Source organism: Desarmillaria tabescens (genome assembly GCF_030435595.1).
Source record: "Desarmillaria tabescens strain CCBAS 213 chromosome Unknown EV420scaffold_35, whole genome shotgun sequence".
Classification (NCBI taxonomy): domain Eukaryota; kingdom Fungi; phylum Basidiomycota; class Agaricomycetes; order Agaricales; family Physalacriaceae; genus Desarmillaria; species Desarmillaria tabescens.
The window spans coordinates 101,567-117,225 of NW_026848334.1; the positions used below are offsets into that span (position 1 = coordinate 101,567).

The 15,659-nt window shown below is 48.1% G+C and overlaps 5 protein-coding genes across 5 annotated transcripts; 4 read left to right on the plus strand and 1 right to left on the minus strand.

The window, feature by feature from the left end:
* Positions 1 to 1,970: 1,970 nt before the first annotated feature.
* Positions 1,971 to 2,682, plus strand: EV420DRAFT_1646386 (uncharacterized protein; the record flags this gene model as incomplete). The annotated part of the gene is made up of 4 exons (XM_060477906.1): positions 1,971 to 2,081; positions 2,138 to 2,277; positions 2,336 to 2,477; positions 2,530 to 2,682. The coding sequence occupies 4 exons, from the start codon at positions 1,971 to 1,973 to the stop codon at positions 2,680 to 2,682; spliced, it is 546 nt and encodes a 181-aa protein (XP_060327343.1).
* A 1,872-nt stretch (positions 2,683 to 4,554) lies between these two features.
* EV420DRAFT_736848 (uncharacterized protein) lies at positions 4,555 to 5,860 on the minus strand. The gene is made up of 5 exons (XM_060483258.1): positions 5,557 to 5,860; positions 5,319 to 5,505; positions 5,122 to 5,261; positions 4,926 to 5,067; positions 4,555 to 4,872 (listed from the first exon to the last, which is right to left on the minus strand). The coding sequence occupies exons 1-5, from the start codon at positions 5,628 to 5,630 to the stop codon at positions 4,681 to 4,683; spliced, it is 735 nt and encodes a 244-aa protein (XP_060327344.1). The 5' UTR covers positions 5,631 to 5,860; the 3' UTR covers positions 4,555 to 4,680.
* A 1,081-nt stretch (positions 5,861 to 6,941) lies between these two features.
* EV420DRAFT_1646388 (uncharacterized protein) lies at positions 6,942 to 7,642 on the plus strand (the record flags this gene model as incomplete). Its single annotated transcript, XM_060477907.1, has 4 exons — positions 6,942 to 7,159; positions 7,219 to 7,272; positions 7,325 to 7,442; positions 7,493 to 7,642. 4 exons carry the CDS (start codon positions 6,942 to 6,944, stop codon positions 7,640 to 7,642), a joined length of 540 nt encoding a protein of 179 aa, XP_060327345.1.
* A 3,714-nt stretch (positions 7,643 to 11,356) lies between these two features.
* On the plus strand, positions 11,357 to 13,606 carry EV420DRAFT_1561988 (uncharacterized protein). Its single transcript, XM_060473880.1, has 13 exons — positions 11,357 to 11,483; positions 11,524 to 11,563; positions 11,602 to 11,765; positions 11,812 to 11,875; positions 12,027 to 12,133; positions 12,156 to 12,234; positions 12,257 to 12,379; positions 12,580 to 12,628; positions 12,651 to 12,718; positions 12,789 to 13,018; positions 13,089 to 13,214; positions 13,237 to 13,291; positions 13,342 to 13,606. The coding sequence occupies exons 1-13, from the start codon at positions 11,424 to 11,426 to the stop codon at positions 13,521 to 13,523; spliced, it is 1,347 nt and encodes a 448-aa protein (XP_060327346.1). The 5' UTR covers positions 11,357 to 11,423; the 3' UTR covers positions 13,524 to 13,606.
* Positions 13,607 to 13,844: 238 nt separating this feature from the next.
* On the plus strand, positions 13,845 to 15,598 carry EV420DRAFT_1482683 (uncharacterized protein; the record flags this gene model as incomplete). The annotated part of the gene is made up of 7 exons (XM_060469919.1): positions 13,845 to 14,048; positions 14,097 to 14,258; positions 14,309 to 14,488; positions 14,871 to 14,996; positions 15,046 to 15,170; positions 15,284 to 15,452; positions 15,509 to 15,598. The coding sequence occupies 7 exons, from the start codon at positions 13,845 to 13,847 to the stop codon at positions 15,596 to 15,598; spliced, it is 1,056 nt and encodes a 351-aa protein (XP_060327347.1).
* Positions 15,599 to 15,659: the final 61 nt, after the last annotated feature.

Here is a 15,659-nt window from a genome sequence, read left to right on the forward strand (position 1 = left end):
GATGCTAACGGTGACCTGTTGAATCATAAGACTACAGATATAGTGAGATAAATGTACCGAGTAAGAGTTCCCCTGTTCTTTCTATTCGTATTTGACTAATGATCTCCTTTCAGATAGTGAAAAATGAAGCCAATGTTCATTACTACAGCGAGGGTGAGGGTGAGGTAGAATACTAAGAGCAACGAATACAACGGTGTAATGCATGTAGCACGCGCAAAGGTATGTCGCCTCGATAATAATCCTTTTAATGCAGCCGATACACGTACTGCAGGCATGAACGAGCAGTGGAGGACGCATTAGGAGTCGATGCGTGCCAGGGGAGTCGGCGCGGAGGGCGTGTGTGGACGGGGGGTCATATCTATTATTAGCACAGATGGATAGAGTGGAGAGTTCCCTCTCGTGATTGGTGGAGGAGCGGAGTGGTTCGAGGGAGGGGTGCGGGAGGAATCGTATGTGGGCAGGCTAGGTTTCGGAAGTAGAATTCGGGACACGGATGCGGGTTAGCTAGCTCTGACTACGGAAAAATGAAGGCTTACCTCGAGCTCGGCTGAAATACTGCAGAATTTTCTTCTGTTTCGTTTGAATCATGGTAACGCCTCCCTATGTCTTCCACATATGTCACCTGATATCGCACTGTTGACCGGCATAATCCCTTGGCGGTGCAGCCGTACTGGGTTGGTAAACTGCTCTTTTGACTGAGAGCATGAAATCAAACTGATGACTGAAGGGTCAAAAAACACCGAAAACAACGAAGAGCGTCGATTACCTTTGTCAAGAAGCGGGACAGCAAACAGTCCGGATTTGGAACTCAACGCTTTCCACGGCGGAACCGGTCCGGTAGTAAGTCGCGCTGATGGCGTGGGAACGTTCAGCTTTTTTCTTGTCACCCATATCCTCCAGTTGATAACCCGGTTGTCCGACATGGTGGTCCTGTCCCTCATATGCCGTTATGACACTACAGGCCGAGACGAAACTGCAGTGGCGGCAGTTTGCTACCATCTTGCCTCCGAAATCATGACGAAATTGCACTCTGAGCCAGGCGGCAGACTAAAGCTGAACAGTGAGCACGAACAGGTGTGCTTTCCCAAGTAGCCTGAGCTCTACCCATATTGTGGTATCCAGTAATGAAATATTGAAAGTGTGTTGACTAGTTACTGGCGACTTATTATCATTCACTTGGTGAACAGACGCACAGATATCGACTCTAGTCGCGGACCAGAAGTTAACTATGCTCAAGGACGCTTGCTCCCCTCTTCACACCTTTGGGAGAGACCTTGCCAACATGCGTCACCTTTAGCGTTCGAAGTCGTTCGATAAAGATGTGAAAGATTGCATTTGGCACCGGTATCTGCGGGTGATGCCAATGATCCGTTTAGAGGGGCGTCGAGCAAGAGACACCACCCCAGAGTTTTCGTTAGCCAATTGATTGACTGCTACCCAAAAAAGAAAGCGTTTAAGTCTTTGGAACGGTGGTGGAGGGGAAGGGTGACCGAGAGTCGGCTGGGACGCTGGATGACGTCTCTATGTCGCGTTACATGGGGTAAGCCTTTGTTTGCTATCCTCGAATATTTGCTAACTATCCCTTGTTTTCCTTGGCGTCCTTTCGCCATGTGTACATCCATGATTGTCGTCGATGTCAGCGAGCGTTACTCCATGCCATGCAGGCCCTCGAGCTCCTCCAACAGTGTAGCGACGGCCTCGTGCAAGGAGACGCCAGTATGGCACCTATCTCTCCGTCCATATCTCAGAAGTCACGCCTACGGACTAGAAAGATGTGATCCATTCGCCTCTTGGACTTCTGCATTCCCTTATCGCGGAAGCTCTCAGTGAGTCATTATGATTACGTTCTTCGGCCATCTTATCAGATGTAAGATTTTACAGCACGGTACCCTAGATCACAGAACGCTGTGAATGGACGCGCGCTTCTGCATCAACATCTACAGCACAAGTCTGTTTTACCACCCACCACCATGCCCGCCCTCAACGCCTGTCTCAAAGTCGCCAATATTGCAGAAGCTTCCGGTGTGCCATACGTTGAGAATGTGGCAAAGGTAGCCGTATCTGTCTTCGAGCTCCTCGAGGTTCGTGCAACTAACCTATGCTGGATGGTTAGTCTTACTTATTTAATACCTTGTAGCACAAGGGAAAGAACAAGAAAAACGTCAAGGAACTGTGTGAGAGCATAGCAAACACGATCGCCGTCATCGATGCTTTCGTTCGTATGCACGGAGAGCCAGAAGCTTCGCATTTTAAGGATATTTGTGGGGAGATGGAAAAGTGGGTGCCATTTCGCTGGCTGTCACGCCACAAGAACTAATCAAATGTCTGATTACAGATATCTCGAAAGCATGGCTCAAGAATTGAAGGATATCAAGCGTAAACATCGTGGCCTTAAAGGCGTCTTTAGTGTCCACGACTTCCGAGACGCCATCCAGACTTACAGAAGGCGCGTTGACGATCTCAAAACGGACTTTCTCGTAAGTTTTCCTCTTTCAGATTATTCGTGCCGTATCTCACATTGTGCTGTAGATCCATTCTGTGGGTGACTGCCGTTTGGAGGTCACGCAGATACAAAGCCTGTTGAAGGACGTGGCGGCCGGGGCTGTGGTGGGTCACTCGGAGGAGCTTGTTTTTCGGATCCCGAAGAAGCCTGTTGCAATCACGACTTTTTTTTTTTTGTAACTCACTCTGAGCGTGGGAAATATGTGTTAACGTGAGTATTTTCATTAAACAAACTTGCATGTGCAGCACCGCCTAATGTTACCTTTATTCTACCGAGGCTACACTCTAGTTATACCGCTGAATGTCTTGACTAAAGTGCATCAATTTTACACTAGCAATATAGATTGTAGGGATGCGCACCGTACCGTATACGGTATACGGCCGTAAAGCCATTGTCCCAGACGGTCACGGAACTATCCGTATACCGTGCCGTATGGTCAGTTTCAATGCCTTGTCGGCATCGGTACGGGTACCTTACGGCCGTCTACGGCCGTTGACGACCGTGCACCTGAGTATAGAATTAATTTGCTCATAAAGTCAGTCAGAGGCCTTTAAGACTGCCAAAAAAGCTGTACAATGCATCTGAGTTTAATCTAGTCTTGTAATCAACTATGCCGCGTTAAGCAGGACTAGAGGTACCCAAGACCTAAAAGAAAGTTACACTTATTGTCTTGAATGTGTACGAAATTTTGATAAGACAGTTAAAAGAATGAAGTTAGTAAAGCCACGGAATTGAATGATGACTATTTTGTGTCATAAATTTACCCTAAAAAGACTCTTAGCTGAGTCAAAAGTAAGATTAAAAAATAAGCCGTATTACGACGTTGTACGGCCGTCTGTAAGAGCTCTCGACGGTAACAGAACAGCCGTACACCGTGCCGTACAAATGGTCAATGTGGTCCTTTCGGCTTCGGTCCGTCTTCCGTATAACGGTTACCGAAAACCGTACAATACGGCGACGGTGCGCATCCCTAATAGATTGATCGGCACCATGTCTTTCACTGTGCTTCATGCATATAGAGAAACCTCGAATTGCTTCTGAGTTATTTGTATATTGATGACAGATTCACTTCTCGTCACGACTTCTCTGTCAGCACTGAGATATTTGAGTCCCATTCCTATTGCAATCAGTCACCTACTCCTTGGTCAGATTGCAGAACTTGAACGAGTCAGGTAAATGCCAAAGCGAAATAGAATCAATGTTGGATTTCTTTGTGTCGTATCCAACGACTCCGCTGCTGTTTCGTGCGGATGTATTATGTGATGCACCGTTTCCTCCATGTACAAGGATACTAGTGGCGCTCTGCGGCGCAGAATCCACCTAACATGAAGCGCGGGTGGAAGTATGATTCTGACAATCACTCATACTTCTTCCCATGATACGTCCTTCTCCCGCATGTCCACCATCAGGTTATGCTGTAGGCGATTGATTGCAATGAATGCAAAGATGCTGTTGTCCATTATGGGAATTTTCAGCATACTAGCGAGTTAGACGACCGTGTAAAGCGGAGAGTAAACGGACCAAGGCGTCCGTCTCAGAGACATTCACCCGCCTTGTCCAATCTTGGATGGTCTCTTTAAGCAATTTGACACTGAGCAATGCTGTCAGTTCGGCGGTGCTGTTTCTCGGTGTCTTTCAAGTCTCGGGCTATGCCGGTATGATGCCTATCATTTGATCATTAGCTGTCCCGGCCCAGATTCCTTCCATCCACCTGACGTTTCCTGCACAGCTGGCTTGCGGTTGATCTCAGCGCGCATCAGCATGTTGTCTCCCGTTATTTGTATCTACAGCACGTCAGGTAAGAGTGGACCCGGGTATTTGATACGACTACTTGGCATAGTGGTCCTGGTAATCGGATGGGGAACCAAAACCAGCCACAAGCACCGTAGATTCTGATAGAATAATGTGAAGGCAACGGAAATTAGCGGGAGAATATAATCCCGGCGGACGGACCGATACGCGACGTCGACACATAGTAGCGCATGGTATACGACAGTGGAATTCAGTGCTCAGGGTGAGCTACCGTCAAAAGATGAAATTCTAGTATCATCTAATCATGGTCAGTGATGCGCCTTATATGAAATTAGAATACGGTATACGACAACGTCTACCAGTGCCTACTACTATGCAGTGGTATCCAGTACTATACACCAATGATATTGCCGGGTCGCATCCGTCTACTTACGGGGGTATTCGATCAAGCTAAAAAAAAAAACCGCATGTTTGGTGATCCGGATCATCCGAATCATGAACTCTCTAGACGTCATTTCTACAACGTCCGTTTGTCGCATCTCACTGCCTTCCTTTAAGCCCTGCACTATGCTGTGAACCTGAATGACCTCTAAAAAGCAGTCACCCATTAAATGAATCTACAGCATACTAGGTCAGCCCATTGCTTTCGCGAATCGGAAAATCAAAGTACCAGGAAATCCATTTTTAAGTCGTCCACACGCTTCCTGTAAGTCTGAATGGCATCTTTGAAGTCATCGACATTGAGAATGCCCTTGATACCGCGGTGTTTTCGCTGATCGTCTTTCAGATCCTGGGCGATACCGGCGAGATAGCTGTCAGATGACTATCAGCTGTTGAGGACATACAGCACCGATACAGCAACTCACTTTTCCATCTCACCGCAAATGCCCTCGAAATACGGTGCCCCTACTTTCCCATGCATACAAATGAGGGTGTCGATAACGACGATTGTATTTCCAATGCTCTCAGAGAGCTCCTTCGCATCTTTCTTGTTCTTTCCTTTTCCCTAGAGACGATGCCAACTCAGAGGGAGATCCAGTACAGTAAAAGTTGGTATACGAACCTCAAGTTGCTTGAAGAAGACTACAGCGACCTTAGCCACATTCTGGAGGTATGGTACACCGGAAGCTTCAGCGATTTCGGAAACTCTGAGAAGGATGTTGGAGGCGGGCATAGTGGTTGGTGGTAAGAAGTGTGCTGTAGAGGGCGATGCAGAAGCGCTCACTAAACTCGGAATCCATGAATAGATGCTGTAAAATGTGATAAGATAACTAGACAACATCATCATCATGAAAACCCACCGAGAGCAATATGCCACGATAAATGAATGGGGACTCGCAGATGTCCCACGTCTCTCATGCCGCCATCGAAACATTGATAGAAATATGGGCCCTTCATGCTACCGCTCATTTGCTGGAAGGTTTCGTTAGCTGAAACAATGTGGTCTACCGCTCATCGACAAATTCATGAAGGGTGTATGCCTTTCCAAGGGCAAATGACAGTGAGAAAATATCCGATGAAAAACATAGACTTACTCCATGCTTGTCGTAGATCGCGTCAGAAAGTAGTAGCGTCTAACCGAATCTCCACAACCATCACCCTCCACGACTGTACTGACTTCGACGCTTCTCTCTAGATGACTGAACCTTCATTACTTCAGGGTGAAGTTGAACGAGGTCAGGAAATCCGCCAACGGTAACCCTGAGATGGTGTTTCTTACTCGGCGGTCCCATGTCGCATCTGTTCGCTGGTACATGTGCAAGCCACCGCTGCCGAAAATGTTAATCCCCACAGAACGACGTTAACCACCGAGGGTGACACGCTATGATTGCAAACTAGGTATCATCAGTCCGTGGTAGCCAACTATGCTTTCTCAGGTAAAAGTTCCGATGAGAGTGGTGAAAGAAAAGGGTTACAACGTAGGCGACTCTTCTGTTGACGACGTCAGAAAGATGAAATCCTTGGACACTAATCGACACACCTCGGATGTATCATAGACTCGTAACTGGCGCATATAACTAGACGACGAGTCGAGGTGCCACGACATAGGAAATAAACGCCTCCCACCCGCTCCTTCAATGCATAAGCTTCAAGCCTTCTCAGTAACATCGAGTTGTAATTTCGTCAATCTGGCGGAATCGCAGCATATATAGCGATATTTGGAGTAAGATATTGATCTTTCAGTGTCAGTATAGTGGTCAAGCAGCAGTCGCACGACCGGGGATGGCTAGATTATTGACACGGAGAAAGTGCAAGGAAGCGAGAAGACAAGAGAAGAGCCGAAATTCCCACGCCATCGACGCGATTTCTCGTCGGGCCGGGTATCCGTCTTGGACAACATGATCTGACCCCTGATAAGATATTCTTCTTGTCAGCAATGTGGTGTAGTGTATTGGCATGCAGTGAATTTTGCGATGAATTATGTAACCAGAAGTCTCTAGAGCTCTTAATGTCAGTGGTGAGAGTGTTTGGAAGTAGAATGTTGGAAACCTTGATGTACAGAGTGACTTCTGTCGTGTTCAGTCGCGTTGCTCGATATGACGGCTGATACAAAGTGCCTGACTGACGTGTGTAATGTTCATAAGTTAGGACAGAGACGGTCTGCAGCAGGTGAAAGGCAGGTTCGCGTCGTTCTCGTCAGATCATCAACACCATGATCCAGGAATGACAACGGCCCAAGGCCCGGATGCTAAATCAAGGTGACGTACATTTTCTCACGACTCCTTTCGTGACCACGACCATCGACTACAGTCCCGACTTGGTCCCAACGGACCCTTTTCTAGCTTTGTTCCATGTTGGAATCCTATTATATGCGCTCGTCTGGGACCATTTCATCCTATTCGATGGAGGACGTCGACTTTTGGAAAGGACACGACGGGAAGAAATGACTCGACGAGGCAGGAGGTAGGCTGCTTTTCCCTGCTGTCTTTGAATTGTGAAGCTCATCGAGGATTTTTATACAGGTGTATTTCTCGAAGCATTCGTCTTGTCGGTACGATCGAGGCAGTTATCTCCCAGTACGGGCCTCGGCGTGTCCTCCGCCAAATTCCCTCTCATCACGTCTATCAGCACTCTCGATACGGCAGCGTCACCTCAACATATCGTATTTATTGTCTTCAAAGACAAGAAATGGACGAGGACCCAATTTCTGGAGTCGACATTAGCCATGGCTCGCATATATGAAAAGGTGCGTTACATTGTCCTTCATTATCTTCGATTTCCTGATTCATCCGACAGTCCGCATTCATCAAGCCTGTTTTATATCGAGATAGCGCAGAATCTATACCTCAAGTTGAACATCAGCGTTGGATTGTGCAGGACGAAGCTCCAGCGGGGAGTGCACGACTGTTGCGGGTGTGGCAGCGGACGGGGACGATAGTACGTTGATGCACATCGCACAAGTCTACGATAGCGAGGACGTACCTTGAACCTCATCCGAGATCAGATCTGAGCTGAAGTCGCGGCGCTGCTGAGGAGTTCTAGAGTTCAATATCGGGTGTGTAATCTTTCTTTCGCCCATGCCATTCGATTTTTATAATTCTTTACTTCTAGGAGACAATTTGGAACATTCGGGTCTACGTATATCCGATGCACCAGTTGCTGTATGTGTTCATGTTGATGCGAGTCAGACTACCGGAGCGAGTCATGCAGGAACGCGACCATCGACACATGCTCACCGAGTGATCGCCATGCCTTGTTGATATCGTTGCCTCCACGATGGACCTCGCAGCGGCGTATCATCCTAACTTCAGTAACCCCGACAGCGTCTCCGCCCTGTCGTCACTTGATGGTATCCTCAGCAGTCCTACAATCCCGCAGTCGCAGAGATTTTATGACCTCGGAGGTGTCTCAGTCTAGCTGAGGCATGAGGAGCAAGAGGTGCGCTGGACATCGTACGTGCAATGATCACAACTCCCGTGTTCCTACGAGATTCTCTGCGCGTATATGCGATAGTGATCTGGTTAGGGTCGGAGGAAGAAGCTGAGTTTGCGTCGAAAGCTTATCTCCACGAAGAGTATAACCGGATCTCACCGAGGTCACTGTTCAAGTTTCATCCGAGGCGTAAAGATCAGTTTCAGAAGGGAATGGAATGGGATACGACGTCGGTCGATGGGCCAACTTGGCGCGGAAGATGTTGGGACATTTTGGAGGAGGGTAAGGGAGTATCTGACTGAGTTACTGGACATGGTATGATGAGATTTGTTTATTGTTTTCGCTGTTGCTGATGGCATCCTTGCATAGCCCGTTCATATCAAAGAAACATCCGATGCTTCTTATGGGTGTAGACACGTATTCTGTCTCCCCTCTTGTATCGAGGTGAACATCCTCCCCTTATAATGCTCCCGAACGCACCCCTGATAGACGGTATCTAGTAGTCTCTGTTATGTATGCATTTAGTTTCCTGCACAAACAAGCGACTCGAAGAATATGAGCTACGAATCTGGATGCTAGTCTGCTAAGGTTCACGAGCTTTGGTGAGAACATTGAGATGGATGCCAACGTCCATGGTCCATTCCTTGGCCTGCTTGACAGTGTCAGTCGCATCGCTCTTCTGCATAGTTGCTACTATTACGTATGACCAAGTCGTCCCGTATGTGCGACATACTGCCTTTCTCGCTTTCGTTGAATGGATTTAAAACTTGCCGCAAGGGCAGAACGGATATTAGCGCCGAGATCCCAAATCGACTTATCCGATATTGGCTATGCTCAACGATGCCTGCTCCACTCTTCTTAACTTCGAGTGAGACGTCACGCGTCACTTTTAGCGTTCGATAAAGATGTGGAGGATTGCACTTAACCCTAGTATCCGCAAGGGAGGCCAATATCCTCATAGAGGAGGAATAAACGTCGCCCTAGGGTTGCCGTTAACCGATTGATTGACCACCACCTGGAAGTGACAGTTTCACTATCAGAAGAGAAAACGTCCAATGCTTTGGAATGGTCATGAAGGGGAAGGTCCGCCAGGAGTCGGCTGGAACGCTAGGCCATATCACTATGGCGCTTTGCATAGATATGTATCGAGTACGACTGTCTATTCTTATTGCCGTATCTTTGCTAACTATCTCTCATTTTCTTTCGCTTCCCTTCAGCAGGCGTACATCTATGATTGTCGTCGATATCAATGAGCGCTAATCCATGTCAAGTAGGCCTTCAAACTCCTCAAACAGCTTGCCAGCGACAGCCTTGAACAAAGATGTGACAGTGTTAAACACCCACCCCTGGCTCGGTCCACGTTTCGGGAATCGCACAAACCGACGGGAAAGATATCCGTAAATCATCATTCGCCTTTCGAGCATCTGCAGGTTCCCAATCACTTGTTGCGGGAGCTGTCGGTGGGTCATCATCATTACATACTTCAGTCATCTTATCAGATTTTACCGCAGCTTTTCTTCATGCCGTAACACGGCGAGCTCGAGGCGGACTTCTGCATCGCCCTCTACAGCACAGATCTGTCTTACTAACACAGGTGTAGGTGCTGAAAGGTACTAACTATGCTAAGGAATGCGAAGTGCTACACACACACACCCTAACACACTCAATAATTGTGGTTCGAAGGGGTAAGTTACACTGGGTCGATACTTGTACTGTGGATACTAGTTCCGGGTTGACAATGAATATAATTTTTTTGATTACAATATTCTGAAGCAACACAAATCTGAACTTTCTGTGTTACCAAACACAATCTGATACCAATGGGTGAAAGGTACTAACTATGCTAAGGAAGGCGAAGTGCTACACACACACACACCCTAACACACTCAATAATTGCGGTTCGAAGGGGTAAGTTACACCAGGTCGATGCTTGTACTGTGGATACTAGTTCCGGGTTGATAATGAATATAATTTGTTTGATTGCAATATTCTGAAACGACACAAATCTGGACTTTCTGTGTTACCGAACACAATTTGATACCAACGGGCTGCCTGGTGCAGTTTCCTGAATGCGTACGGGCTGCCTGATGCAGTGTCTGAACTGATACTGTCTGCCTGGTTGCAGTTTTACTGGTGCTAACACGGATTCTGGACTGTACTTCTGACTGTCTGTCTGTATCTTTCTGAACTGACTGCTTTCTGAACGGTTCTTGCACACAAAACGTGACCAGGTCACTAAATACAATTCCAGGTGAGTCTAGGACTCGAAGCTCTTAACCAAAACCCGTACTAATTTGCTTGGTAGCGTTCCGGGGGTCAGAAACCTGACCTCCCACTAGTTACATGGACAGTATTTATACTATTCTACCCTATCTATATTTCCAATCTTTCCAGGTACTATTACTGCGCCCGCTGACTGAGCCGGGTGGATATGAGCTCACTTCCTGACAGATATGAGCTCATATCCTGGCTCCCAGGTGAACCCGATCATGATCTTGTGCCGCAATCTGGTGTCCTGGCTCATGATACTAAGTTTTACCTGTACCGGGTCAGAGCCCCTGGTGTTACGGTTCTTGTTTCTCATCTACCCGGCGAGCCAACCGTCTACCTGAGAGACTAGGAAAGCTGCCAGGTAAGTAAAGCCGTACGTGATCGTTCTTTGTTTTGTTATTCTTACTTTCGGACCGATGCCATCAGGTGGCCATCAGTGCCTGGGATGCCGGTTCGGCTGGAGCCATGTGCTTTCGACCTGCCTGGACCTTCGGTCACTTGGGCTGAGTCATTGGATCACTGGTCTGTTGCCTGAGCCCTTAGGCTTGTCACGGCTGAGTCCTTACTGACGCAGTGGGGTTTAACACTTCTTGCTGTGTACCTTGCAGGTTCTTTCTTACTTGCACAGCTACAAACGTAGTTTGTAGGATAATAAAATTAAGATTTATATGCGTTTTCCAAGGGTAGACGCCAGGCAGGCATATCATCTCCCCTCAACTAAATGCCGACTGTCCCAGTCGTCGTCGTGTCGCCTTCCATCCGCGTTGCTAGGAGCCGGTATGTTTTGAGAGAGGTGATTATCATTCTCGGTATTCCTTCCCATCGGCATCTGCTCGGCATGCATCATGGAATTCGATTTCGGTAATTCAGTTATTTTTAGAGACGTGGTGTGTGCTCACCCCGCTTCTCATTCACAGGTACGCGTTCCAATGTTAAATTTTTCATACTCTGGGTACGATACCTTACTTGTTCTCTTACTTTTACGCGTTGAGCCCTCCCTGCTCTGCATTCGCTCTTGCTTACTATGTCTGCGCCCGACCGTTTCGCGCTCTTATGTGCTGCTCTCGAGAAGGCACCCTGCCCTGTGGGATACTGATGTCGCTGACTCGCTTCGCCAAATAGAGATTGCTGAACAGGCGGGGAATGCACATGTCCTTTTGGTGAGTTCTTGTACTCTTCCCTATGTGACTTACTAATGCTAGGTAGGCCGCCTACCGTGCCACTTTCATGCGCCCCCCACCCGACCATTGTCGATCAGTTTTTCGCCACTGCTTCCAAAGCGGTTCACGGAATCCCCGAAAGACTTGTCCATCCTGACTGGAAACTGTGGGCTTGCAGCCCCGAGATAGCAAACAAGGTGCTCAAGGTATGTGCTGTGTACTGCTTTACTTTCAACTTCCCTCATTGTTTAGGCGGGGGTGTTTACTATGGCCGATGCCAAATTCTTACGAGAACCGTCGCCACCTGCCAGCTCCTGTGCCAGCCTGCGACAGTCAAACTCTAAGAAACGCAAACCCCACTGGCCGTTCTCCTTCTACCAGGCCTCTCAAAGGTGCTGGGAACAAAGCCGCCGATACTTCGAAGACTGGCGAGAAGACGTCTTGCAAGCGCCTTAAGTGAGACCAAGCGTCTTCCTCCGTCGATGAAGAGCGGGACCTTCTCCCTTCGCTCCGCAAAGAGAAAGAAACTGCATCTTCAAGCAGGACGTCCAGCAAACATCCCAAACGCGATCAAGTTTCCCCCTCAGTCGACTGAGGAACGGGAACTGTCTCCCTTACCTTCCAAGAAGGAAGCAACTACTACCAAACGGAAAGGCACTGATCCCTCCTCCCACTGTGCTAGGCAAAGAGAGTTCAGCGGCCCCCGAGAAATCCCAGGTGAAAGGCCGAGGATGCAAAACTGTTGTCAAGGAGGAGCCTACCGTCCCTAGGGCAAAGGAACCTACTCCTCCTCCTGCCATCCTGGCTGAAGACACTGCATGTTGACATCCGTGGACTGCTCTCCTACCCCTGTTACTGCGGAATACATGCTTGAGCGCATCCTTACTGATTCTCCTTTGTTGTCGGCAATGCGTCTCTCCTCACAAGGTATTTTTCTTTCCTCTTTTCGTTTTATTATTATTTATTTCTAACTTCCTTCCCAGGACGCGACTGGTTGTACTATGTGTGCAAGTCGCTGAGTCCTTTGTCAACACAAGGAGCCGTTGATGACTTGTACCAACTGTAACAAGTGGGGTCATTGCTCCTGCCAGTCTCTCCGCCTCGGACTTGCAGGAGGTCCATGATAATCTGCTCACTTCAGCGCAAGCCGCCTATCCTTGTGAGTTTGTCTCCTTTCTCTTTCTTGATTGCTGATGGTAATTTTCTTAGTCATGGAAATGCACGACCAGGCTCTTTCAATCTGCCGACCGCACGATCCTGCCACCTTCTCAACGCGTTGCACAAAAACTACGGAATCCGCACTGCGGCATTGTGTAACATGTTACAAGCATTCACTCAAGTTGAAGGTGACCACGATACCGATGCGCTCGTCAATTTTGCACGTCAATTTCCGGTTGGACGCCGCCTGCTTATCGACATGGGGCTGGTGTCACAGAAGGAGAAAGACGAGTTAGAGCTTGTTGCCGCACCCCAACTCCGTCACTATTACCCCCATCCTTTGACAATGCATAGTGAAACCTGATCCCAAGCCTCAACTGCCGGAGTTCACCATCCTCGAGAACCAGACTTCCACGCCTCGCACGAGTAGGTCCTCTGCCAGATCTCCAGTAGGAAGCGACAATGACGAAGAGGACGACGAAGCGGAGGGTGACCAGGTTGCTGATGACTTAGCCAAAGATGAGCTCGAATTCATCCCCTGCTCACCCTGTTAAACATCCCGGGACATCTGTAAGTCCGTCCATTTTCTGCCTTTCTTGTCCGCTAGCTGAACTTCTTCATTAGTCCCGCCGAGCTTAACTAACAGTTCATTTGCCTGGCCGGGTCCTTCGATGAGTGGTAGCGGGTTTGGAGGAACCAGGGAGGTCCAGTTAGGACCATACTGGTTCTGGGAGCGAGACTGGAACCGTCCACCCTCCCAGATCTTCCCTCCTTCGGACACTTATCGGCGGTTTGGGCCGTTTTAAATTTTTCTCATGTGTTTACTGGACTGAAAGAATACCTGCTGTACTTGTTGAATGTCATGCCCAAAACAAAGGGCCGACTGTCTTATATAGTGACCATTTGGCTAAGTCAAATTTTTAACCCGGTTCTGCTAGGTAAGTAGCGTGCTCACTGCTAGATCTCAGGCTCGACTTCACTGTGATCGGCCTGCTTGGATCAGCAGGGTCGTTCATGGTGAAATTCTTAAGTGCCTGCAGGCTGCCTGGTCATCAAGGCATGCCCAGACCGTTGGATATAAAACCTTGGATTTTATTTATCCGCTTCCTGTCACAATTTTCCATATCATGGGCTGCAAGATCTATCCAGACCCACTTGCGCTCGATACTGGGATTCCCCCAGAGCAGTTCCAGTCTCTCCTGGTGTCGGATCATTACATCCTACTTCGCCAGGCTCATGCTCGATATCCTGCCTTGGTCAATATGAATACCTTAGCAACTTATTTGCAACCCGAAATCAAGTCTATGCTCGACTCCGTTCATCCTTTCTTAGTACATCCATTTTCTTTCCTTTTATTAACTAGGCTTACCAGTTTCCAGGCTGCTCACGAGTCTTACTTTCCCAAAGACCGTGATACCCTCGTTATCTGTTTCCTGGCAACGATGACTGCTCTAGCCAATAACCTCAGCCTGGCTTTCCAATCTGTGCACTGGGAGGTTTGGAAAGTTGTGGATCCTACCAGGATGTTTCAATTACTCGGTGTGCGTTCTCATTCTTTATTTTATAACTTGATTTCACCTTCCCTGTTCAGTTTTCCAAGCCCAGGTTCGATCCTGACGATACATTTCCTGGTGAAGTCATCGCACCCATGCTCCCAGGACTCCCGACTAAACGGAACCATTTCCAGGTAGCACCTGAAGAGGTTTTTCGTCAAGGCCTCCGTTGGCAGCACTTCCAGGATGCCGCTTCTAGTGCCTGGTTTGCTAACTTGGTAGGTTTCCACTGTTCTTCTTACTTGCCCGGCATACTCATTCTTTGTAGCAGTGGCCTCCTACGGATACTGTGGCACCTCCTGATGCCAACCACTATTTTTAGAGTTCCTGTACTTAGAATTTGCGCTCGCCTCCTAAAAGGCTTGATGTGCTCCTGAATGTATGCTCCGTTACTAAGTTCCAGACATGACTTCAAATTGTGCTTTCGAGAATTTCATTTCCTGGCTGGATTTAGCCTAAACAGCTCTGCCAGGTTAAACTTAAACCGGGTTTTGCCTTTGCACATCCGTCTGTTCCAACCTGGTCATGGTATCTCCTTCATTCTGGCCTGAGGATTTACCTCTGCCTTTCATTTGGAGGGATCTCCCTCACATATTGCAGGGTGATCACTACCTTTTGCTTCGCCTGGCCCATACCCGATACCCTCAAGTACTCGACTCTAACATACTGGTCAACTGGTGCCAACCCGAAGTAGCTGACTTAATTAACCATGTGCATCCTTTCCTGGTAGGTGTCCTTAAGTTGCTGTACGATCCTTGCTAAGTTACGGCTTTAGCTTGCCCATGCAAACCATTTTCCGGACGATACAGATGCCCTAGCCCTGCGATTCCTTATGACCGTTACCACGGTTGCAATAACTTGGGACCTTGTTTCATCGACCCGGATTGGACTCCTTGGATGGTACAGGATAGTCGACGTCTTGTTATAGGTTTCCGGGTAGCTAATTGCCTTGCGACTTTCCGGGCCTTCTAACTTCTTTCTTTTTCCTAGAGCTTTATGTCTCCATTTCCTAGTGACTTGCATTTCCCGGGTGACCAGGATCCAGTTATCCTATCGGATCATTTTCCGGGTTCGACGGGTCTTCAGTATACCAGCGATTTGCCGTTCTTCCAGGTTGGGATCGGTTGTTATCCGATGGACCTGGACAAATTGCCAAGTGCGATTGCGGATGCCCTGCGACTTGTGAGCTCATTCTTTTCTCCTGGTGCTTATTTCTAACTCGACACTTCGCGCTTTAGCTGTCCCAGGCTGGAGTTTATCCTATTCACTTGCCTGCCTGGCTGTTCTCATGTGGTTATACTTGGTCTGGCATGGGTCCCATTTTCTAATCCCCAGGGTACCTTACTTAATTATTTCCATTCTTAGTACCCTTTTCTTCCATAGTAGGCA

Coding starts and splice junctions, on each gene's coding strand:
- EV420DRAFT_736848 (XM_060483258.1), bottom strand. CDS start 5,630: ATGTTTCGATGGCGGCATGAGAGACGTGGGACATCTGCGAGTCCCCAT. Junction 5,262..5,318: donor TCTTCTTCAAGCAACTTGAG/GTTCGTATACCA, acceptor CATCGTCTCTAG/GGAAAAGGAAAGAACAAGAA. Junction 4,873..4,925: donor ACTTAAAAATGGATTTCCTG/GTACTTTGATTT, acceptor AGTATGCTGTAG/ATTCATTTAATGGGTGACTG.
- EV420DRAFT_1561988 (XM_060473880.1), top strand. CDS start 11,424: ATGTCTGCGCCCGACCGTTTCGCGCTCTTATGTGCTGCTCTCGAGAAG. Junction 11,484..11,523: donor TCGAGAAGGCACCCTGCCCT/GTGGGATACTGA, acceptor CGCCAAATAGAG/ATTGCTGAACAGGCGGGGAA. Junction 12,719..12,788: donor AGCGCAAGCCGCCTATCCTT/GTGAGTTTGTCT, acceptor ATGCACGACCAG/GCTCTTTCAATCTGCCGACC.